This window comes from Natator depressus, chromosome 1 (genome assembly GCF_965152275.1).
Source record: "Natator depressus isolate rNatDep1 chromosome 1, rNatDep2.hap1, whole genome shotgun sequence".
Lineage (NCBI taxonomy): Eukaryota > Metazoa > Chordata > Testudines > Cheloniidae > Natator > Natator depressus.
In genome coordinates, this window is record NC_134234.1 from 204,213,026 (window position 1) to 204,237,503 (window position 24,478).

The 24,478-nt window shown below is 45.2% G+C and overlaps 1 protein-coding gene across 4 annotated transcripts in view; it reads left to right on the forward strand.

Moving 5' to 3' along the window:
- Positions 1-12,300: 12,300 nt before the first annotated feature.
- SIDT1 (SID1 transmembrane family member 1) overlaps positions 12,301-24,478 on the forward strand; it is an 83,439-nt gene continuing 71,261 nt past the window's right edge. For 3 of the 4 annotated variants that reach the window (XM_074975005.1, XM_074975030.1, XM_074975014.1), the window contains exon 1: positions 12,302-12,622. In XM_074975005.1, the coding sequence (XP_074831106.1) occupies positions 12,425-12,622 (198 nt within the window). In that variant the 5' untranslated portion in view covers positions 12,302-12,424. Of the gene's footprint in view, positions 12,623-24,478 lie in introns of all 4 variants that reach the window. The other variant, XM_074975023.1, reaches the window with a different exon arrangement.

Here is a 24,478-nt window from a genome sequence, read left to right on the forward strand (position 1 = left end):
CTCTGCCATGTACATTGGTCAAACTGGACAGTCTCTACGTAAAAGAATAAATGGACACAAATCAGATGTCAAGAATTATAACATTCAAAAACCAATCGGAGAACACTTCAATCTCTTTGGTCACTCGATTACAGACCTAAAAGTTGCAATTCTTCAACAAAAAACCTTCAAAAACAGACTCCAATGAGAGACTGCTGAATTGGAATTAATTTGCAAACTGGATACAATTAACTTAGGCTTGAATAGAGACTGGGAGTGGATGGGTCATTACACAAAGTAAACTATTTCCCCATGTTTATTCCCCCTCTCCATCCCCCACTGTTCCTCAGACATTCTTGTCAACTGCTGGAAATGGCCCACCTTGATTATCACTACAAAAGTTCCCCACCCCCACCTCTCCTGCTGGTAATATCTCACCTTACCTGATCTCTCTCGTTACAGTGTGTATGGTAACACCCATTGTTTCATGTTCTCTATGTATATAAATCTCCCCACTGTATTTTCCACTGAATGCATCCGATGAAGTGAGCTGTAGCTCACAAAAGCTTATGCTCAAATAAATTTGTTAGTCTCTAAGGTGCCACAAGTACTCCTTTTCTTTTTACCTGTAAATGGTGGGAGGTAGGCAATTGCCTTATGTTAATCCATGTAGCTAATTACCAGTGATGCTTAGGAAATTGGAGGCTACTTCAAAACCACTAATCTTCACCCAAGGAACACCGGCTGTCAAGAGGCTGACAACAGCCTGCCAGGGATTTATAAAAACTCTTGGGCCCTGATCCTTTCATCTCAGATCTGCTTAATCTTCATCAGGGGAAATCTGAGTGTCAAGACTGAGGTCTCCAGTCCCATCTGAATTACCTGATATTGAACATTGGACTGTAACTAATTAACTGATTCTGGAATGGACTCTTTGCAACGCAGAAGCTCACAATCTCTACTATGAAAATTACCTCAGAACTATATTCATGTCTGTATGCATAATGATCTTTTAACCAATAATCTCTCTTTTATTTTTAATAAATCTTAGTTTCATTAATAAGACTTGGCTGTAAACATGTGTTTGTGTAAGATCTTAAATATTCATTAACCTAGTGTGTCCAATCCTTTGGGATTGGCAGAACTTTTTATATGATGAACAAGATTTTCAGTAATCCTTATCATATTTGACTTTGCTGTCTGGATGGGAGCTCAAGCCTGGGTTGCTTTAAGGGAACTGTGTTTCTGGCTTCTGGCTAACCAGTAAGGTATTGTAGAAGCTGTGTTTTTGCTGGCTTGGTGAATCTAAGTATTAGAATAACCACCAATTTAGAGGATTGTCTGCCCATTCTTTGCATTTTGCCCTAATTAAGCAATCTCAGCATGGCCCCCTTGGGACTCCAGTCACAAAGCCTAACTCCAGTACTATGCAAACTGGTTGAAACTAAAGAACAGAACTATCAGACTCATATGTGAACACTGACTGTTGTGGAAAAGTCACCATAGCTTTTGCCTCACCAATCTACTTGAATTCTTTGAGGAGTCCAACAAAGGTGATCCAGTGGATATAGTGTACTTGGACTTTCAGAAAGCCTTTGACAAGGTGCCTCACCAAAGGCTCTTAAGCAAAGTAAGCAGTCATGGGTTAAGAGGAAAAGTCTTCTCATGGATCTGTAACTGGTTGAAAGATAGGAAACAAAGGGTAGGAATAAATGGTCATTTTTCAAAATAGAGAGAAGTAAACAACAGGGTTCCTCAAGGATCAGTACTGGGATCAGTGCTGTTCAATGTATTAATAAATTACCTGGAAAAAGGGGAAAACAGTGAGGTGGCAAAGTTTGGAGATGATACAAAATTACCCACGATAGTTAAGTCCAAAGCAGACTGCCAAAAGTTACAAAGGGATCTCACAAAACTGGGTGACTGGGCAACAAAATGGTAGATGAAATTCAATGTTAACAAATGCAAAGTAATGCACACTGGAAAACATAATCCCACCTATACACACTAAATGGTGGGGTCTAAATTAGCTGTTACCACTCAGAAAAGAGATCTTGGAATCATCATGGATAGTTCACTGAAAATGTCTGCTCAATGTGCAGCGGCAGGCAAATACACTAACAAAATGTTAGGAACCATTGGGAAAGAGAGAAATGGTAAAACCAAAAGTATCATGCTGCCACACAACTGTGTTATGCCCAAACTTTCAATTCTGTGTGCAGTTCTGGTTGCCCCATCTCAATAAATATATATTAAAATTGGAAAAAATACAAAGAAGGGCAACACAAATGATTAGGGGTATGGAACAGCTTCCATATGAGCAGAGATTAAAAAAGACTGAGACTGTTCAGCTTGGAAAAGAGAGGACATCAAGAGGCTATGGTAGAGGTCTATACAAATCATGAATGGTATAGAGAAAATGAACATAGACACACAAACCAGGGGGCATCCAGTGAAATTAACCCATGAACCAGGGGTCATCCAGTTAAATTAATAGAAGAAAAAAATAAGGAAGTACTTCATGCAACACACAGTCAACCTGTGGAACTTGTTGCCAGGGAATGTCGTGAAGGCTAAAAGTATAACTGGGTTAAAAAAAATTAGGTAAGGTCATGGAGGATAGATCCATCAATGGCTATTAGCCAAGATGGGCAGGGATGCAACTCCATGCCCTGCTTGTACTTAAACCTCTGGCTGCTAGAAGCTGAGACTGGATGACAGGGCAGGAATCACGCAATACATTTCCATGTTCTGTTCATTTCTTTTGGAACATCTGGCACTGTCCTTCTTCAGAAGACAGGATACTGGGTTAGATGGACCACTAGTCTGACCCAGTATGACCATTCTTATGTAGACCCTCAATTGAGTCTGATCAGCTCTAGCTTTAAACACTGGAGAGGAGAGGCTCAGATGGTGTCTGTGATTCAGAGTTCACACAACCAGGTAGGAACACCTGCTCCCACTCTCTTTGTCTTTCACTGCTTAGCAAGTGAGGTTCAAGTTAGGATGCCTCCCTCAATCAGGGCATGCTAAGTGCATCTCTGCTGCCCTTTACTCAGACAATAAGTACAACAAAATTTTGTTACCCCTGTATACAAAACTATGTATACTGCAATGTACTAATGCAAATTGTAACCCAAAATCAGCCAAAATTGATCACTTTGGCAAAGCAGCTCTGTCTGTTGACCACGTAGGCAGAGTAGGTATGTCTATGCAAATATGATCTGCTCCTGAAGTCTTTTCTCCCAGTTCATCCCTAATGTTAGGGGATAGCTCACTCAGACCCTGTTTACACTTGCAGCACTGGATTGCTATTGGTCAGTAGGCAATCAGTTTGGAGTTGGAAAATCCTCAATGGAGGCCGTTGTCATTTGAGTGCGTAACACCATTAAGTGTCTCTTGCTATACAGGAGTGTGGCTCTCGGTAATGTACAGAAAATAGTGGATGTTTTTGCAGCAATGGGGTTCCCAAACCGTGGTGGGGCAATAGATAGCACGCATATCCCTCTTCTGGCACCAGCACACCTTGCCGCATCTCACCCCTTGCCACTGAGGACATCAACAGAAAGGGATACTTTTCCATGGTTAAGCGATTGCGAGTGCATCACTGGGAACTCTTTGCTGATATTAACGTGGGCTGATCAGGGAAGGTGCATGATGCTCAATTCTTTAAGAACACAGGACTGTTCAGAAAGCTACAATCAAGGACATTCTTCCCAGACCATCAGATTACCACTGGCAATTTTGAAATGCCAATAGTGATTCTGGGAGATCCAGCCTATCCGTTGGTCACCTAGCTCATGAAGCTGTATGTTGGCCACCTCAACAGCATCAAAGAAAGATTCAACTACCAGCTCAGCAGGTGCAGAATAACTGTTGAATGTGCTTTTGGTAGACTGAAAGGATGCTGGCACTGTTTATTCACTAGAATGGATCTTAGCAAGGCAAACATCCCCATGATTAGAGCTGCAGGTTGTGTATTGCATACTATCTGTGAGGCAGAGGGAGAAAAGCTACCCGCAGGGTGGAGGAGCAAGATGGAACAGCTGTTTACTGAAACTGAACAGCCAGACACTAGGGCTATCAGAAGACCCAACCATGGAATTACATGGCTCAGGGAGGCCTTAAAAGTACTTTAACAGTCAGCCACAGTAGTGTTGTCTGATTCTTTTATGAAATAATGTCTCTTGTGTGTACAGGGATTAAATATGGGTGGGTTACTGCCTCCCAGTATGAATCCTGTGTTGCTTGCTGTAAACTATTAAATATGAGTGGGTCTTGCCTCCTGCTATGAATTCTGTTATGCTTGGTGTAAACTAATGAATATACTCTGAGTTTCCAAAAATAGAATGTTATTGTGTGCAAAGAAACAGGCAACTAAAACAAAGTGCAAACAAAAGACTTTTACCAACACTGTAAGAGGGTGAACCATACTTTAAAACCCCAAATAAAAATAGAAGCAAACAATGAACATTTATGTTCACAGATGTAAAACCTACTGCAACATAATAGGTTGTAGTTACACATTCACAACGCTTTGGCTTTCCCAGGTGATGTATATGTAGCTATGGTTCTTCGTCTTGTCCCCAGTGTGGAGTGGTAGGGGTCAACATTCCCTTTAAATTTTCTTTGTACGGAGGGGGACTACAAACTCCACTGACTACTACATTTTTGTCCTTGGGCAACAGAGAATGCGAATATTGTAACACTTTAATTAAACTACTAAATAAAGAAAAATGGCTGGGAGCGCTAATGTAATCAGTGAAATATATATTGTGCATATATTCTCGTAAAATCAATATATTTATTAAAAACTACACATTTACAGAAAATACAAAATAAAAGCAAATATTAAATTGAGTGCCTGGCAGATACTATACATGTACCTGTAATGTGGTAAGTTTCATGTTTAATGAACATGATTTACTCATTATTATGCTGGAAATTTCTTTCATCTGTATTTCTCAGTTGTCCAGTGATGGTAAATTTTGTCCAGGTTGACATCTCCGTTTGCTATGAGGAAGTATTTTATTCTTACAAGCTGGTCCATATGGTTAACCTCTAGTCTGTTGCAAGACTTAGTTTTGATTGGACTCATTAAACTAAACCCACATTCACAGTCAGCATTTGAGGCTTGAAAGGTGCCATGTATATCAACAAACTGAACCTGGCCTGTCAACTGATTTTCTTTCAACATGTAAGTTACCATGTCAGCAAATGTTCTTATTATATCCACTTTCATTTTTTCCACAATGATAAATTTATCCTATGTGTACTGCTTGCAGATGCATTCAGTTATTGATCCATCTGTTTGCACTGGTAGATTCAAGTCTGCTTTATACTTGCCCATGAGTTGACTAACATGTTCTGTGCTGTAATCAAATTAGGCAAAAACCAGTGCTTCAGTATTAAATGCAGGCCACTCTTGCAGCTCATTCTCTGGCAATCAACAATCTAGATGGTCACCGAGTTCTGTACTAAAGTGGAGAACACCTGCTGCATAAACAGTATTGGCAAGAGATGCCATTTGTTCCTTCACCTTCTCACTCCAAAGAGCTTTTTCTCCAAGACACTGTGAGCAAAATGTTGCTATTTTGGCCTTAACATAGCTCAATGGTTCTCGAACTTTTTGTATTGGTGACCCCTTTCACACAGCAAGCCTCTGAGTGCAACCCCCCCTATAAATTAAAAGCAGGGGATTTTAATTTAATTTAAATTTAACAGGGGCTCAGGCTGTCAGCCCTGCACCTGGGGGGGGCTGACAGCTCACAAACCCCAGGTAATAACCTCACAACCCCCTGAGGGGTTGCAACCCCCAGTTTGAGAACCCCTGGCATAGCTAAATGCTTCAGAGGTAATGAGATAACTTCTCTGAAAAATTAGGCCCAGCTGAGACAATTCTCCTGAAATATCATCAAGCACAGTCAGTGCAATACAGTACTGGGGATGTGTAAGCTTTTTGAGACCATACTTAGCTACGGGATCATTTTTCTCATTGACATCTGCAATACAGTGGTCTACTGTTATATCATGATTTTGCAGGGGGGCATTTACAGCAGAATGATATGATAACCAGCACACTTCATTCAAAAGCCTGAATAATAATGCATAATATATGCTGGCCAACTTCTCATATTTAGTTTTCTTAACAGCTGATCTGCTAAATATTGTATATACAGTGTGTCATAGTATATAGTGCACTGACTATATGTTTCCAATTCTTTCCTCATTGGTACATGTTTTCAGGCATCAGTGATGCCTAGGTCTTCTAGTATAGGGGTCGGCAACCTTTCAGAAGTGGTGTGCCGAGTCTTCATTTATTCACTCTAATGTAAGGTTTCGCGTGCCAGTAATACATTTTAACATTTTTAGAAGGTCTCTTTCTATAAGTCTATAATATATAACTAAGCTATTGTTGTATGTAAAGTAAATAAGGTTTTAAAAATGTTTAAGAAGCTTCATTTAAAATAAAATTAAAATGCAGAGCCCCCTGGACCGGTGACCAGGACCCGGGCAGTGTGAGTGCCACTGAAAATCAGCTCGAGTGCCACCTTTGGCACGTGTGCCATAGGTTGCCTACCCCTGTTCTAGTCAGTGTGGTACACATTCTCTAAGTAGCACAGCTACACTGTTATGCTCACCATCTGGAGGCACCATCTGAAGTGAACATAGGCATTAGCTGTATATCCAGATTGTGATCCATGTAGAATTGTTTGATGGCTTCTTTAATATGCCAAGTATTGCATGCAGGGGTAATGTCAGCAAATGCAGTCTTGTGGGTAACATCATTCTGAGCTCAAAACTTGATGTTAAGGATTAACATTTTGTGCATTACAATGTCAGTGCTCTCGTCAACTATCAGTGTATGAATTACAGATAACTGCCATGATGTCACTTTGGACAACTGCGTTAATAGACTGAACAAATTCAAATGCACAGTTCTTTCTTCTCTAGCTGGTAGGAAGATTAACTTATTTTGCTACCTGGTCTCAAATGTGCTGCATGAACATCATGGATTAATTTATTTTCATAGCAAGGAGTACTTTATCAATCAGTGTTTTTATTTTGTCTTGGTTTGCTCTCTGATATTTCAACATGCTTCTCTCAGCTTTCAGTAAACTCTGCTAGTAAATGTTGAATTCCAAAGCCATGTTTCCAATTGTGTAGAGTTTTCACTGCATCAACGTGAGCTTTCTGAACTAAGTGGCATTTTAGATAGCCCAGTTTCCATTCACTTAGCTTTAGCTTCCGAACAAAAATTACATACGACCTAACACTGACTGAATCCAAAAAAATGTCTCCCGATTTCAAGAAGCCCCTTCCTAGGACGTCAGTTGTTTCGGTTTCCACAGTTTCCAAACGCCAATTGTCTTTAAATGTCAAACTGTATTTTTTTTCTGTGCCACTGTTGGTGTCTGTACTCCTAACTTATGCTTGGATGTGGAGTTGTTTGAACAAGGTACCAGTCTAAACCAGTGGTTCTTAACCTTTACTGCAGCCTGCACCCCTTTGGTTCTCAAAATATGTTCTTGCACCCCTTATCAAAAATCATTGAAGTAGGTCAGTTCTTTAAACCTAGATATTTGTTTGTATATTACAGTAATTGTTAAAAAATGTATAATGTTAATAAATACGTAGGTTTGATGAAACAAAGTCGTTGTACTTACATGCCTGTGCTTAATTTGTGTTTTTGATGATTTACCTTCTAAAAAAATCTGGCATGTCTCACACCCCCAGGGGGTGCGTGCACCCCAGGTTAAGAACCACTTCTCTAAACTGTTTGCAACTGACACAGCAAAGTGTGAGCTACAAATACAGAGGAAGCAGTGAACAGCACAGTGTTGTGAGGTCACCCAAGTCTTGTATTGCAGGAAGATTTTGGTGTCCTTGGCCCTTCTACATCCACTTCTGGGCTAGGGAGAGACAGAGGATGGTCACTGAGTGGGCTCACTGCTCCTGATACCCACTCTCCCTCTCCCCAGCTCAAGGTGGAATGGTCACCAAGCCTGACCCAGCTGAGCCCTGGCACTGCAGTGTGATACAGCCACCCTGCCACTCTGTTCTGAGAGCCGGGGAGATATATCCCAGTGCCCCTGGCCAACACCCTACCTAGCTAGAACAACTGAGGATATTCTCATTCATATGAATCTCTGATATAAATAAAAAAGTATAACAGCATTATATACAGTAAGATTAGCACAAAATAAAAGAAGCATTCATCTCAATGGAAACTTAAGCATGAAGTGGTAGAGAAAGGCGGTCATCACTAGATCTGTAACAAAACAATTGGTTGCAAGTTGAAGTTTCCTAAAAGATTTAAAGCACTTGCTCATTGACCATGTGGTCGGGATGTAATGTGGTTGGGGGGCACAGCCCCCAAAGCAGCAACAGGGGTGAGGCAAATAGAAAAGGCTGTGCCCCCCCTACAGTACCTGGCCCTTTTCCCCACACCTGGGGCCACAATCCTCCCTCCTTGCCAGGTCACCTAGACACACAGGAGCCCAAGACCCCCTCCCAAGAGCCTCAGCCCCTACTGTCCCCTCCCAGGAGCTCCTGCCTTCCCCACCCTTCTCCTTACCCCTCCCTGCTGGCTCAGGTCCCACCCCCCTTCCCAGACCCCAGCACCCACAGTTTTAGCAGATTGAGGACCCAGTATGCAGACCCAGGTGCCAACTGTGCTCCCAGCATGCATGCGTGGCCATGTGTGCACACAGATTACAGGGACCATTGGTAGGGATATGGATGTACATCATGCTTGCTACCTGGTATCTTGGGAAGTGTAGAGATTTTGACCATGGAGTTCTCCAAAGACTGGAGTGTCTGCTGAGTCTGGGGTCTTTGGGCACGTAGGTCAGCAATGGGTTGCAGCGTCTGAGTTTCTTGCCTGAGCAAACCCATGATGTTCTAATGCATTTCCTGATGCACCTCTTGGGCCTTTTCCCTCTCCAGCAGCAACCGCCATCTCCATTCTTGGTCATTCTCTGTGGTCACGGGCTCAGTGGATCCTCCCCATAGACTGCGGGAGGGTTCTTCAGCTCCCGGAACCCAAAGAGAGAGACACACCAGATCCCCCACTCACCCAGTGCATGTATATCAACACATATGTTACCTTGAACATTAGAATGAATGTTAGAATGAAGGCTTTGCATTGTAGTGTGAGCAAAATTACACAACGCAAACTCCTGTGAGGAGGCATAGTGATCTTGTAGGGGGGATTGGTCTGTGTAGGGTACAGAAAGAGACTGAAGTGCTGCAGGGAGAGAGAGGGGACAGGGAAGTGCTATCAGCAATAGGCCTCGATCAGAGTGTAGCAAATGCTACTGAGTCACTTTTTACGCTGGGGATTGCACCTAAATTTCAATTTCCAGTCAAACAGTAAAGTTTAAACTAAATAAATAAAAATTAAATAAATGAATACATAAATAAATTGCTTAATAAGCTAATTTTGCACTAATATTTTAAAAAGGTAAATAGGAGGACTGGGGTAATTATAGGCCTCTCAGCCGGACATCAGTTCTGGACAGAATAATGGAATGTCTGATATGGGACTCAATAAAGAATTAAAGAAGGATCATATAATTGAATTAATGCTAATAAACATGGGTTTATGGAAAATAGATTCTATCTAACCGGATACCTTGTTGTGATGAGATTGCAAGTCTGATTGATAAAGGTAATAGTGGTGATATAATATACTTAGACTTCAGCAAGGCATTGTTGCCACATGACATGTTGATTAAGAAACTAGAGACAACACGGTGCTCATCAAATGGATTAAAAACTAGCTGACAGGTCTCAAAATGTAACTGTAAACAAGGAATCATCACTGAATGGATGTGGTTCTAGTGGGGTCCTGCAGGCATCAGTTCTTGGCCCTCTGCTATTTAAAATGTTTATGATGACCGGGAAAAAAACATGAAGTCATCATTTCAGATGTCACAAAAATTGGGGGAAGGAGTGGTAAACAACAATGAAGACAGGTCAGCAAAACAGGCTAGTGGTAAACGTATACATCTAGGAACAAAGAACGTAGGCCATAGTTAGCAGAAGGGGAACTGTGTCTTAGGAAGCAATACCTCTGAAAAAGACTTGGAGGTTATGGTGGATAATCAATTGAACACAAGCTCCCAAGTGCAACAAAGTAGCCAATAGGGCGAATGTCATCTTTGAATGTATAAACCAAGGAATATCAAGTAGGGAAGGTATATTAACTCTGTATTTGGTGTGACCAATACTGGAACACTGTGTCCAGTTCCGGTGTTCCCAATTCAAGAATGATGATTAAAATATGAGAGGTTTCAAAGACGAGCCACAAGAATGATTAAAAGATTAGAAAACATGCCTTATGGTGATACAGTAGAACCTCAGAGTTACGAACACCAGAGTTACTAACTGACTGGTCAACCACACACCTCATTTGGAACCAGAAGTACAATCTGGCAGCAGCAGAGCGGACAAAAAATAAAATAAAATAAAAAAAGGAAAGTATAGTACTGTGTTAAATATAAACTACTAAAAATAAAGGGAAACTAAAAGTTTCACACCTGTATGAAGTCAACGTTCAGTTGTAAACTTTTGAAAGAACAACCATTACATTTTGTTCAGAGTTATGAACATTTCAGAATTATGAACAACCCCCACTCCTAAGGTGTTTAACTCTGAGGTTCTACTGTAGATTCAAAGAGCAAAATCTGTTTAGTTTAATAAAGAAGAGATAAAAAGGTGACTTGATCTCAGTCTGTAAGTACCTACACGGGCAACACAAATGTGATAATAAAGGGCTTTTCAATCTAGCAGACAAAGGTATAAGAAGATCCAACGGCTGGAAGTTGAAGCTAGACAAATTCAGACTGGAAATTAGGTACAAATTTTTAACTGTGAGAATAACTTTTCCTTTAATTTACAAACAAACCTGATTTCTAAATTAACATGATGGCTAGAGAAGTACAAGTTATTATTATAATTTATATGATACGGTTGCTCCAAATCCTGTTTTTGAGTGAATATTTAAAATGTAGGTAAAATCTTTTTGTATTTTCCCTCCAGGTCGTTTGTTTGTTTGTTTGTTTTTATGACGGCTCTTGGTGACTCTGATGCACGCACTCTTTCTAAATCACCTGTGGGTGAGGCTGAGCTCAAATTGTGTCTTCTTTTAAAGATCAGAATAAAAATCATTTAGATTCACCAGGAGGCGCTAATATATCTTAGATCTTTCTCCTCGGCAGAAGCATATACCCATGAAAGGTTCCTGACCTGTAAAAAAATGTTAGACTAGACCTCTGCTGCCTTTCAAATAGACTGACACGTCTACTGGTCTGTAGGGTCACGAAACCAGGTTTCTCTTTAAAGAGAAAGGTAGCCCTGAGCGTTAATTAGAATGGCGCTTGATCAGAATGGCGCTAGGTCTGAAGCAATTGAGTGCTGCAGGAGCGGACACTTAGCCGTCTGTCTCGCAGCCTGGGGAAACCAGATTGCATTGAATAATTGATTTCCAATCCGGGTAAATCAAAACAGTCAGCAGAGCTGGAAGAGCAGCATTTAAGAATGCATCCCATGAAGTGAGCTGTAGCTCAGGAAAGCTGATGCTCAAATAAATTGGTTAGTCTCTAAGGTGCCACAAGTCCTCCTTTTCTTTTTGCGGTTTTCAAAGAGGCTCCTCTGAACATGTCCATACATTTCCTAAAACCTCTTAACCGGTAAAATAACTGGGGCTGTCTGTGTGACAGATGGGAACTATGCGGTTACGATATGAAGGCAGGTCTTGTTATTGACGGTTTCCTGCTTTCAACAAGGCACCTGCTCTTCACAATTTGGTCCTGGATTTGTTTTACTCGACTTGAGCTTGCTCCCCCCGTCTCAGCTGGTCGAGGCAATACAGAGCCAGGATCCCTGCAGGAGAGCGGTTGTCGGTTTTAAACCAGCTAAAGACGGGGGTTAAACACGGCGCCGAGCGCTCTTTCCAGCCCAAGCTCCCCCCCCAAGACGATCCCATTTGGAAACCACTGGGCTACAAGCCGGGGGGGGGACCAGTCCTAGAAACGATTGCGGCGAGGCCAATTGCTGCGGCTCCCCCTCCCTGCCCGGGGGCAGAGTCTGACTGCAGCTCCCCCCGCCGGGGCTGGCTTCCCAGCTTCCCACGCAGGACTGGGGGTTTTGTACGCGGGCCCCTTGCTGGCTCTCTCACAAGCCTCCAGGAGAGCGGCGCGGGAGCTGGGCGGGCGCAGGGGCAGGAGCGAGCCGCAGCCCCTCCAGGGGAGGAAATGAAGGCGAGGGCAGGGAACCCAGCCCGGCCCCGCTCTCAAGGTTTCCTCAGTGTGTCACCCGCGGCGGGCGGGCGCAGTAGCCGGGCGCCCGGGGAGCCCCGCGCGGAGCCGTAGCCAGCCTCGGGCTCCGGGCGGCTTCGAAGGGCACTTCGCAGTCCGGGGCCAGCCGCGGCGCGGGGACCATGAGCGGCCTCGCCTTGCTCTGCGGCTTGCCCTGGCTCCTGGGGGTGCTGCCGCAAGAGCTGCAGGCCGGGGCTGGTGGAAGGAGCGGCCGACCCCCCCCCACCAAAGCGGCGGATTTCGACCGAGTCTACGCAGGGACGGTGACCGTCAACCGCGAGGAGATCTACGCCTTCAATTACACCAGCAAGCCGGGCCAGGTAAGGGCTGCCCAGCCTCCGCGGCTGGCCGTCGCTCCGGACGCCTCCCGAGCCCGCCCAGCTGCAAGGCTTCCTGAAGACTTATTGCTAGGGTGGGAGGTCACCGCACCCTCCCGCTCCTCTCCCGAGCCCTTGCCTGGATGTGGCTACCCTTCCCTGGGCCCAGCCACGCAGGGAGTGCTGTTCCCCAGCACAGTGCGGGGTGCTGTGCTTTCCCGCCCCGGGCATGCGGGACATGCAGGGTCTGTGACCCCCCCGCCCCCGCATTAGCTTCCCAGCCGTGCAAGAAATGGACGCGCCCCCCACCATTCCGCTGCTCTTTGCACATGCCGCCTCCCTCTTTGGCAGGGGATTACGTTATTGTGATGTAACTATCCATCCCCAGTCGCCACCTGCAGCTCTGAGCCTTTTCCAGGGCTCCCCCTCAGCCCTGAATTTCGCAAAATAAAAGGGAAGCAATCACACCCATTTATCTGGGCAGGAGGAAGGAAGTGGCAGCCTTCAATTGCATAGATCGATGCTATCCTAATAAGGTCACATCAGCTGAGAGGATAGCGCTATACCAAAGCAATTATCTGGGCAACACACCGGTTTTGTCTAACTGTTCCCAACTTCCTGTGGTCAATGTTTAAAGGCCGTAGTGGAGTTCAGTAACTAGTACATGGGCAAAACATCTATGCTCACAAACCTTTTTGTAAGTATCATTTTTCACACTTTAATGTCTAAGTGAGATCATCATTCTCTTCCGAGACCTGGGACCACACATCATTAGTTGAGATGTAAGGGTCTCTATTGCAAGTAATTTAGATAATTCACAGTCGGGGGGAAAAGGTTGACTGATAGAGGTGTGCTTAATTTTGGTGGTGGTGGGAAGAAACCCATGTTCTAGCCTAGTGTTTTTCTGCAGCACCCTTCTCTATAAGATCTAAACGCTAAAAGTCTTTCCCCATCATCACAGTCCTATATGAATTATCTCATAAATTAATATAGTACCTTTACATCTTAAAGCAGTGGTTTTCAACCTGTGGTCCATGGACCCCTGAGGTCTCCAGACTTTCTAAGATTTCCAAAGGGCCTGTCTCTCCATTTGAAATTTTTAAGGGGTTAGCAAATGAAAAATGGTTGAAAACCACTGACCTCAAACAATGGTTCTCAAACTTTTTTTTTTTGCAGACCACTTGAAAATGGCTGAGGGTCTTAGAGACCACTTAATGAGCTTTCCAAATGTTGTTTGTACCGTTAGCTAACTATTGTAAAGCACTTTGGATAAAAGGGCTATATTTAAAAAAACCCTTAATAATTTTTTTTGTTCTACAAATAAAAGCACATAACTCATATTTTAATCAGTAGTCTTACCTTTCTAATGTGATGGACGTGCTCTCTCTCCCCCGCCACGGCAGCCCCCAAGCTGGGGCTGGGAAGGAGGGGGGGGTCCTCTCCCCCGCCACAGAGGTGAGGCTGGGAAGGAGGGCTATCTCTCCCTGGCTGCCACAGCCCTGGAGCTGTGGAAAGTCGCCTCTTTCCCTGGCTGCCGCAGCCCTGCACATCCCACGTTCCCCCCACCCCCTCTTCTCACCCACTCCCTATGCCCCCCAAGGCCACCACCTCACCTTAGATGTATGTCTTCTCCAGGGTCCAGGCACCTAATTAGTGGAGCCACGTCTGCCAGGCTCCACTACTTAGATGGGTGGCCCTTCATTCTATCATGTGCGACTGCCCAGGCACGCACCTTAGAGGGAACTATCCGCAGACCACCTGAATGGAGCTCGTGGACCTCTGGTGGCATAGGCGCCAACTTCTCATGGCGCCAGTGGGTGCTCACGCTGGCCGCGCTCTGACTCCACCCTGCCCTGCCCCTATTCCAAACCCTTCCCCAAAGTCTCCACCCCCTCCCTGCCCCTATTGGACCCCTCCCCAAATCCCCAGCCCCGCCGCCTCCTCTGAGTGTGCCGCGTTCCCCCTCCCCTCCCAGCTCTTGCTGTGTGAAACAGCTGGGAGCTAGGGGGAAAAAGCGGGCATGCAGCACACTCAGGGGAGGAGGCGGAGGCGAGCTGGGGTGGGGAGCTGCTGGTGGGTGCAGAGCACTCACCAATTTTTCCCTGTGGGTGCTCCAGCCCCAGAGCACCCACGGAGTCAGCGCCTATGACCAGTGGTCCAGGGACCACAGTTTGAGAACCTCTGTCCTAAAGCATACCAATATGGACAGACTTGTTCTGTCTTCAGTTATACAGGACAAGGGATTAAGGAATATTTTTTGTAAGCTATGTTTCTAATGCTCTCTAATAAAATGAAAAAGGTGTTAATGGATGCTCACAAGAAAAAATGGGATTTTTAAAATAAATTGAACTCTGGAATATAAAGTAATCCAGCACTTTATGGATTTCCCTTCCTTCTCCGCCTCCCCCTCCAAAGTGTTATGTAAAATATATCCACCATTAAGGCTACAGGGCTATTTCAGTGTTTTGTTGATGTTAGTGATCTAACCAAGTTTTGCTCTCCTGGTTCATGGAAGCACTGGATTGAGGAGGTTGATAGGATGTATAAACAATAAGCATTATTGCAGTGTCTTTTGCTAATTTGTGATATGAACTATGCTTCCCAAGGTGATTTGGTACTATGATGATGGCCATATAAGTGCATAGCTAGCCAAGTAAACTCTGTAGAGCGAGGGGTCTGTTAGTAGAGAACACAGATTTAGTGATTTTAGTTAGTTCATTTTACTGAATTAATTTCTAATGTGTTGTAGAGAGCTGAATGCCTTTACAACTTTTAAAAATAGGCCCATAGGCAGGAATGGTGATCAGGGTAGGCAAGCAGCCTATGTTAACTCCCAGATATTTAACAAAGTCTGTCTGGTACATCCCAAGCCCACCCTCTACTTTCATGCCATTGCAAGAATTCAGAGCTCCTGCAACGAGAGAGAGAGAGACAGCAAGTTCCAGGCTCCATTGGAGCTGTCTGTGTTTCAAAAACCCCTGTCTCAGTGCCCCATCACACTTCAGCACAAAGACTTTTGCACTGAAGTTAAACCTGCAGCGAACACCTGACATTCAATAAGGTGGAGAAGTCTCGATACTTGAGTAACTAAAGTCAAGCTTCATTTTTAATTATTTTTTTTTAAATGAAAAATTCTTCAAATATAGTCCTGGACATACCTGCCTGGAGGGGGGCGGGGGCACATTGCCAACTCCTGGTGGGAACAGGGAGGAAAATCGTTTTTGAAAATGTTATTGTGCTAAAAGGCTTCTAATGTGAGGAGAACCCAGAATGGACCCGGCACAGCCTCTAGTTATCTTGGGTTTATTCAGCCAGAAGCCCCACAACTGCTGGCATCAATTAGCCTTGTCAGTATCCTCCAAGAAACTCTGGCTTATTAGAGGCAATGGGCATCAGGCATGTGTTTCCCCCAGAAGGTGGGGATATAAACCAGCAGCAGAGGCCACACTAGGGTCAATCATATGGGGGCTCTTGAGCACAGCTGGGTGTACATATGTCTGCATTTTGTCCCATAATTGATTCAGAAAGGTAGGTCTGTCCTAGGGTATTTGTGGTCTCACTTTTTCTTTGGTTGCTGGTGGAGGGAGGCTTCCCTTTAAATTGAGACTGTACGCAGGTGGGCAGATTCCTTTTGTACCTGGTCAACAGCTGCAGTGTAACGGAACCTCTCAGGATCCTTTAGCCATTATAAGCTTTGGCTCAGTGAGCCTCGAGAGTCTGAGCAGCTATCAGGATTTATACAGTACTAAAAAATGATACAGCAGAGTTTACCTTCTAGTAGTGTGACTTAATATTCATTCCCCTTCAACAATCTCCCCAGTCCCCAAAGTGCCTCTTGGTGGTGAGTCAGCTAAACTTGGCTAACCTCGTGCCATGCCTCCGGTGTTCCTCCGGAGTTTCCCCATCCATTCGGATTAATTTTGTGTTCTGGCCGACTAGCCAGAAGCTCTTCATGCCTTGAGATGGAAATTGATGGGGGCCCACAAGTCTTCTGCGTGGATGATTAATCCTAGTTATGGCAAGTCTGTGTTGAGTGCAGGAGCATTTTACTCCTGGAAGGGCTGCAGAGGGAAAATGTGATTCTAACTGGCTTCATCTGGCCTCCCACCTCTGGGTAACTCCTCTTCCCTTCACTGTTCTGAGGGCAGATATACAAAGCAGGAGACAAACATTCAGAGAGCCAAAGTAATAATGACAAGACCTGTGGGTCTCCATATGCCCTAGCAGCAGGCCCGCTGATTGGGGAAGGGGGCAATTACCCAGGGGCCTGGGCGATTTAAAAGGGCCCGCTGCAGCCGGGAGCCCCGGCCCCTTTTAAATTGCCCAGGCGGGCCGCAGGACTCCTAGGCACGCGCGGGGTGGTACCGGCGGTGGTGAAGGGAGCTGGGCGGGCATGTGGGAGCCTTGGCCATGCCGGAAAAGCATGCCTAGCTGTGCAGCCGGCGGTAGATCACTGGGCACCCAGCAGCGCAGGTGCAGCACCCGTCCTGGGGCCCGGAATTGCTGTCGGCGGCCTGCCTAGCAGGCTCTGTGTAGACTCCAGTCAGCCATGCCCATTTCTGTGGCTGCTGGGTTGCATAATGCCTGCCAGCATGCCTGGCATACAGTCAGCGAGGGAGATGGGCTTAGACTTCTCTTAAGCTCTTGCTGGATGGCAGACTGGGAGCAGAACTGTTGTACGTAGCTGGTTCTCCCAACGCCTCTCTGGTTTCTAGAAAGGACTTGGGCCTGACTGACCTCAAGAGACGTTGACTGCCTCTAGTCGCTCCCTTCCCGTGCTGGGCATAGACACACATGGTTAGAGGAGGAGATGGCATGTGTAAGACCTACATCTCTCTCATACATGCATGCAAAGTCTAGTGGCTGTAGCACCAGGGAAGATGGTTCTGTTCCTGGGTCTGCACAAGATTGGCTGTGAGACCTCAGGTAAGTCACAGCCTTCCTGTGACTCAGTGGCCCTGTGTGTAAAATGGGAATAACAGTACTATTTGTATCTATCAGGTTGTATAATGTCCACAATTGTAATAGATTTCCATTCGTTTGGGCTCCTCTGGAACATAAACTTCTAGCCCACATGCATCACCCTGCAGGATCAAGCCTATATATAAAATGACCTTATATTGTTTCTCTCAGTCTTTCTGATGGTAATTTAGGAATGTGCACCACATAGTGATATTAACATATGGCGCTCATGCAACACTCTCCTTGTCTGAACTACACTGGCTGCACTGTCTATCACAAAACTAGTCGTGGCTCTGAGGAAAAGGTAGAAAGCCAGCAAGCTGCAGGGTCTGGAAGCACTGGAGCCAGCAGCAGGAGGTGCTCTGTGCCTGTTCACTAGGCTACTCTGCATTGTTTGGCTTCTCTGGAGGGGGGCTGAGTGGAGCAAGCCACTCTCTTCCACCCCTTTGCTTGCTTTCTCATGGACTTGGCTGCAGAAGGGCCCAAATGCTTCGTCCAGTTTGACTTGAGGGCTATTCTTCCTAACAGAGGGAAAGCAGCACAGAGCTGGAGGAAAGCTGAGATAGTGGCTATAATTGATTGGCAGAAGTAAAGCACAGGAAGCCATGATGGCACTGTAAGGAACCAATGGGTGAAATGTCTGTTTGGTGGGACTAAAAAATTTCTGCACATACTTCTTTTTAAATTAGAAAATATTTCAAACAAAAGTGAAACATTTCTTACTCTGGCACAATATGGCACACAAAGGGGAACATGGTCCCTGCCCTAAAATTATTAGATGGCTGGAAGGCCAACTATCTCATCTGAGTTTTCCCATGTAGCTTTGCTAGCAACTGCATTGTTCAAACAGCTGGAAGTCCTTCATTGTGGTCTCCCCAGCAGCAATCTGAAATTGCTAACCTTGCTACTTGCATAGCTGTTTGTTTAATGGGGAACTGTTAATTGTTTTTTTAATGTTTACATTATTACACAAGTGCATTCTGGCACACATAACAAAGACAGTTGTGTGCCCTGCAAAACTCATGCAGGCAATTAGGTAAGTAAACATCTAAATGATGACCTTATTGGGGACCTCAGGGCTTGGAAGAGGGTAAATATGGAGTAGCAGTTAATTTTACTAAGTCCTAGTGAATTTTACTCTGCTGGCAAAACAGAGAAGGCTCCACGCAGCTGGTGAGAGAACCTACCCTGCTCCTATACAACACCAACCCAGGGACTTCGTGTGGAAGGAAATATGCCACAGTTATGGAGGAATCCAAGAGAGCTACCTTCTTCATCCCCATCAACTCTGCCAGTCACCCCAACTGCATTAATTGTATTGGACAGCCAACCGTCTTCTCTGTGCAGAGCTTTGGCTACTTCCTTGCAAAGATTAACTCTGCACAGGACAGTCTCTGGGCATGAGGGATGCCAAGCTAGAACAGAAATCAGAACTTCACCCTCCTTGGCAGAGGTTGGACCAATTGCACAAGTGCATAAAATAGAAGCTCTGTGAGACATCTGGGCCATCATATGTGCCTCAGGCCACTGGACGTAATAGCTAGCAAAATCCAGCAAAGAACAGCATCACCCCCTACTGACCAAAATCATGAGCACTTCTCCTGGAGCAGGCAACTTACCTGCTGGACCCCCAAAAGAGTGTGATAGTCCAAGGATGATCGAGAAACCAAGACTGTGCTAATGATCTTGCAAACTGTTGACCTGTCTCCAGCTTTCTTTTCCTGGGCAAATCCATTGGATTCTGAACACCTCCACTTTACAACAGTCTGCTCATATCCTGGCGCCTTCCTAATAAAGATCCAGCCCAGCCACAACACAGAGCTGGTTCTAATAGGGTTAGTGGATGACACTTTCCCTCTCCCTGCCCTTGTGGCTATGAACAGAGGCCAAATCTCAGCGACCATACTACTCATCCTGTCAGCAAGTTTTTGACAAAGTGCTCAGAGGCTAGCTACTGGCTCAGGTTTCATTCCAAATCTGGCTCCTGGTGGTGCAGGTCACTGGAACAGGGGGAATAGCTCCTGGGTCTCCCGCCACCCAGGTGGGTGCCCTAACCACTGGAGTACAAAGCCCTTCTCATGCTCTGTCTTTGGCCCTCTGACTCTCTTGAAGCTGTTCCGTTGTGTGTAACTACTTAAACAGGAGAGATTGAAGGAGCCCTGCACCGGACTATCCTATAGCTCAGTGGTCAGAGCAGGCACCTGCAGGGTGGGAAATGCTGGTTCAAACCTGTTTGCCCCATCAAGCAGAGGGGGGAACTGAACCTAGGTCTCCCACCTCCCAGGTAAGTGCTCTAACCACAGGGCTAAAAGTAATGAAGTGACCACCAACTCCCCCCAACTTTGTGTGGCGTGAGGTAGGTGCCTAACTCATTCTCACAAGAAGTGACTTAAGCTGCCTGACGCCAGGAGAGAGGTTCCTGGCTGTGACTCCCAAACAAAGATAGGCACTTCCCTGCAGACCAGACTCCATGAGTGGGACGGAGCTCAGGATACATCCCTCTCATCAGCATCTCCCATTGGCTAACTTAGGCAGCTCCCTGCCTAGCATGCTGGCTTTGGCAAATCACATTCTATGGTGCCTATCTCTCTCCATTCATTGTCCAGGAGCGGAGGTGACTAGCATAGGCTGTATGAATTGCATTGTTCCAGTGATGAGTTGGTTTTTTGTGTGTTTGTTTATTTATTTATTTTTTTTTTTAGGGGCCTAAAAGTTGGGCATTGCAATGCTCAGCATAACAATACCTATGTCCCTTTTATGTGGACCCTGGACCGGCCCTTCACACTAAGAGTTTATGGGGATTAGCAATAGGAAACAACAATTTACAGAGAAGGTAGGGAGGCAGAAGTTGCATCATCTTGGAGCTCCATATTTATTTTCCTTCAATGACTTCCCACTCAGATTTGTCATTCAAAACAATTGGTAGGGGGAGGAGGAGCAATGTTCTGCACTGACAGTCAGTTCATTCACTGCCACCGCACCCCAGCTCAGCGGAGATTCAATTGAATTCTCTGGTTTCAGAAGGTGCTTTAAAGCCTACTGGGCCAGTCTCTCTTGGCCACCTCCAAATTGGCATGATTCTGCCCCTTCTGTAGCCCTGTCTCTTGCCTGTCGAACTTCGTAACAGCTTGTGTGCCTGCGCGTTAGAGATGTTCCCTGCCCAGTGCTTTGGCTTCGTGCTCTCAGTTTGTCAGGCCCAGGACCAAGCACGGAGGGAGAAGCGTGAGACCTCTCTCTACCCCTTTTCCCTTCACAAGCGTCCCTAGCATCTACAGGGGATTGCATCAGCGATTCTGCACTGAGGCCAAAACTTTCTTTTTCCCCAGCCTGTTGGGGAGGGAAGAAGGGGAGACATTTCCTCTTTCCTCCACCTTCTGGCCGAGTAATTACAGTAGCCACTGCAGCTCCAATACCTACCCCCTATGATGGACAGGAGGCGCCATATAGTAGGCTTTCCTCTGGGAGACCCTAGTGTTGAGCCCTCTGCCACCCAGGAAGTGTGCACCCCATACATGGGTACCCCAAATCCTCCCTGCATGATTAGGGGAACCCCACTGGGGTGCCCTTTGCTCCCCAACAGAGGGAAGCCGGCTTTGCCCCCCTGATGCTGTCCCCCCAGCTCAGCAGACCCAGAGTGTGACTCTAACTAGAACTGATAACATTGCCCCTGGGGGAAGGCTGCCGCAACTGCAGCGCTGCCATCCCCACTGTGGCATTCTCCAGTGTGGGGATGTGAACGCTGTGGGGAAGCTCGGCACTTCCTGGACCTTGGGCTGCAGGTGGATAATACAAGAAGCACAGGTTAACTAAGGGTGTAGCCTGGGAGAGGTCTGTGCTTTGCGGGTGAGGTTAGTGCTCCTGACTTTAGATAACGACATGAGGATTAATAATTTACTGACTTGCACAAGCAAGATTGCTTGAGGTCTGTGTTTGCAGCCAAAGCCTTGTCAGGAAGGGAGATGACCGTGCATGGGCAGGCCATTCGTCTGGTTTTGACCCAGATGGTCCCTTTTTTGGGGTGGTTTGTCCCCGTCTGGTACTGGGACACGCTCAGTCGTGGGTTTGTCTGGCATTGGCAAGAGGAATGCCAATTTGAAGAGTGCGCCCCTCCACTCCTGCTGGCATAGCCTCGCACACGCTAGGTATGTGAGGTCACACCTGTGGGGCTGGAGCGGCACGCTCTGCAAATTGGCATTCTCTGTATGGTGTGACCTTATACGCATCGGGCATGTCCAGTCATGACAGCAGAGGTGGTCCCACATTCTTTCCAGAATAGCTGGTATTCTGGGAATGCGTGAGTGTTCACGCTAATGATGTGTGAGGCAGGTTCAGGACAGCCGGATTTTAAACAGGATGCCAGCAAGCCATGGTTCTGGATGGAGCTCTCAGGATGGCATCTGGGCTGTCCTGTATTACACCACTAGGGCTCGACCTAAAGTGTAGAATAAAACATAAAAAGAACAAAAGCAATGTGCAGGTAGAAATACAGACTTTACATCTTGGTGTATCTACAGCTCTCCTCTTACTCCAGTATTTCTAGGATCAGACAGGAGATGTTCTGACCTCAGCCTCAGTTACTGCCTCCCTCAGTGTGTCCCTTCCCTTCTGTGTGCCTCGGTGTCCGCACCTGTAATATGGAGATAATACTTGGAATCCTCATTACAAAGGATTCCAAAGAAATTTGCTATCTGTATATCCTACATACTTTATACAGCAGATTAGTGCTCTCAACCTGAGGCCAAGGTCAACGATGTCTGCAGAGCAGTTCCAGGTGACTCATGAAGCTGCAACTGCCAAAATTGTGAAGCATCTATCTTCAGGCAGCAACAGTTCCTGTTAGTAATAGCCTGGTCTGGGTGCCTCCTGGAACTTCCTGAGGTGTCTTTGGCCAAGTAAGCTTATAAAACCAAGCACTGTATGCACCTGCTTCAGGCCTTTCTTTGAAGGAAATTCTCTTGTAATCAGATTTGCGCAGGGCATCAAAACTGGAGGGGTCACAAACTCAAAAGGACAGAAGCAGTCCACCCAGTGACCTAGAGTGATGCGAACAGTGGAGAATGCAGACAATAGATGATAATGTTACCATTAGTAAGCATTTCCTGTATGTCCTATTACTAGCTATTCATAGGTCTTTTTACAGTATTACTGCAGCACCCAAAGGCCCCAATCAGAATCGGGCTCCTATTGTGCTAGGTGCTGTACGAACACCTGGACAGACACTCCCTGTGCCAAAGCGCATCAGAAGATTACAACGGATTTTTTTTTTTTTAAAAGCTCTGAAAGTACTCTGCAGAGTATGTGTCCTGAGGCCTTTACACATTGCAGCTTCCTCCCAGGGTATCAGTGTGGCAGATACAAAACTCTGTAATAACCCTGTGTTGCTGTGGGGGCGGGGTGGGCAAATGTACAATGCAGTAAAAACAATGCTCCTTCTCCTCCCATGAAATGGTGGACTGCCTTTCCAAGAGGTTAAATGTATTACGGAATGGCTCTAGTAACTCCGTAATTTTGGTTGCATCAGGGTGTCTGTTATAATCGCAGTTTGCCCCCTCTCGGCCCTACTCCACAAGTATATATCGTTTTCTGTTTGTAACAAGCTCTCTCTGTTTGCCCCGGGAGCTCTCTCACATTCTTGTGCACAATTTGCTAAACTGGGCTAAGTTCCACTAGTGCAAATCACAAAAGCTTCCTTGGTTACCCTAGGGGCTTGCACAGTGCAGCTGCACCAATTGCTAAAACTGGGGCAGTTTCAAGTGTAGACGAGGAATGAGAATGACAACTGTTTGCAATGTGTTTGTAGAGTAAACTGTGAAAGATGGCTAGGGCCCTTCGTTTTCAGTTTTTATTTTATTTAATTTTTCCCGGGAATTTATCAGTGCTTATTTCCACAACAACAAAAATAGGTGAAAATCAGTGCAAAAAACTATTAATAATTTTTCTGGGTAAATATCGGGGTTTATTTTGGTGGATGGAAAGACGACGGAAAAAATATTCCGTAGATAAAAGCTTTGAATTCCGTTCATCAATGCAGAACTAAAACAGAACTCAAAACACAATGCCACCTCTGAGTTTAAGAAAACAATACATCTCTAATCCCCAGATAAAACTTTTCATTTGAATAAACCGTTTACTGTGGTAGACATCATTTGCAGTGCATACACTCAACTTCATCCTTTTTCTCCTGTGGTGTGTTGGGGTTTTTTTTATTATTTATTTTTTAAATATTTTTCAACTATTTCCTTGTGTTCTGAAACATATTCTGATACAGATTTTTGTTTTCTTTCCATTTTAGTGTGTCAGATCTTTAGACTGTTATCTGCTAACAGCTTGAAATGTGTACATGGTGGGTGTGAGATTCATCAGTACATTAAGCAAGCATGCACACAAGCTCTGAAGTGCATGCACAACTCGTTTATGGTGTGTATCTTCTAGACTAATCAACAGGCAGCTTTGCATATACACATAGACTAATGTATTATCGTAATACATAGATCTCATGCAATGTATTGTACTTTCCTAATAAAACAAGTTATTTTTATATATTTGAATGATACAAAAGTAGGGTGAAAATCAGAAGAAAAAAAAACTTTTTGTAAAACCTGGGAATTTTTCGGTAAAAATCAGTTTAAACTGAAAACCAAGGGGCTTAACGATGCCTAACCACAATCATGCTTTGTACCTGGTTGCACACCCTTTAGGAATGAGGGGGAGGAGGGAAGGTTCTGGGATGAGAATGAGCTGAGAACATCAAAGTGACCTGAAAGGTATAACAGTGCTACAAATCAAGGATAGAGGAGTGAGCATCGGCTGGATCTGTGAAGCCTTCAGTCTCTACAGCTGTCAATCACTAGCACCTTCCATCTGCTAGAACCTGCAGGGCTAGAAGCTATGACCATG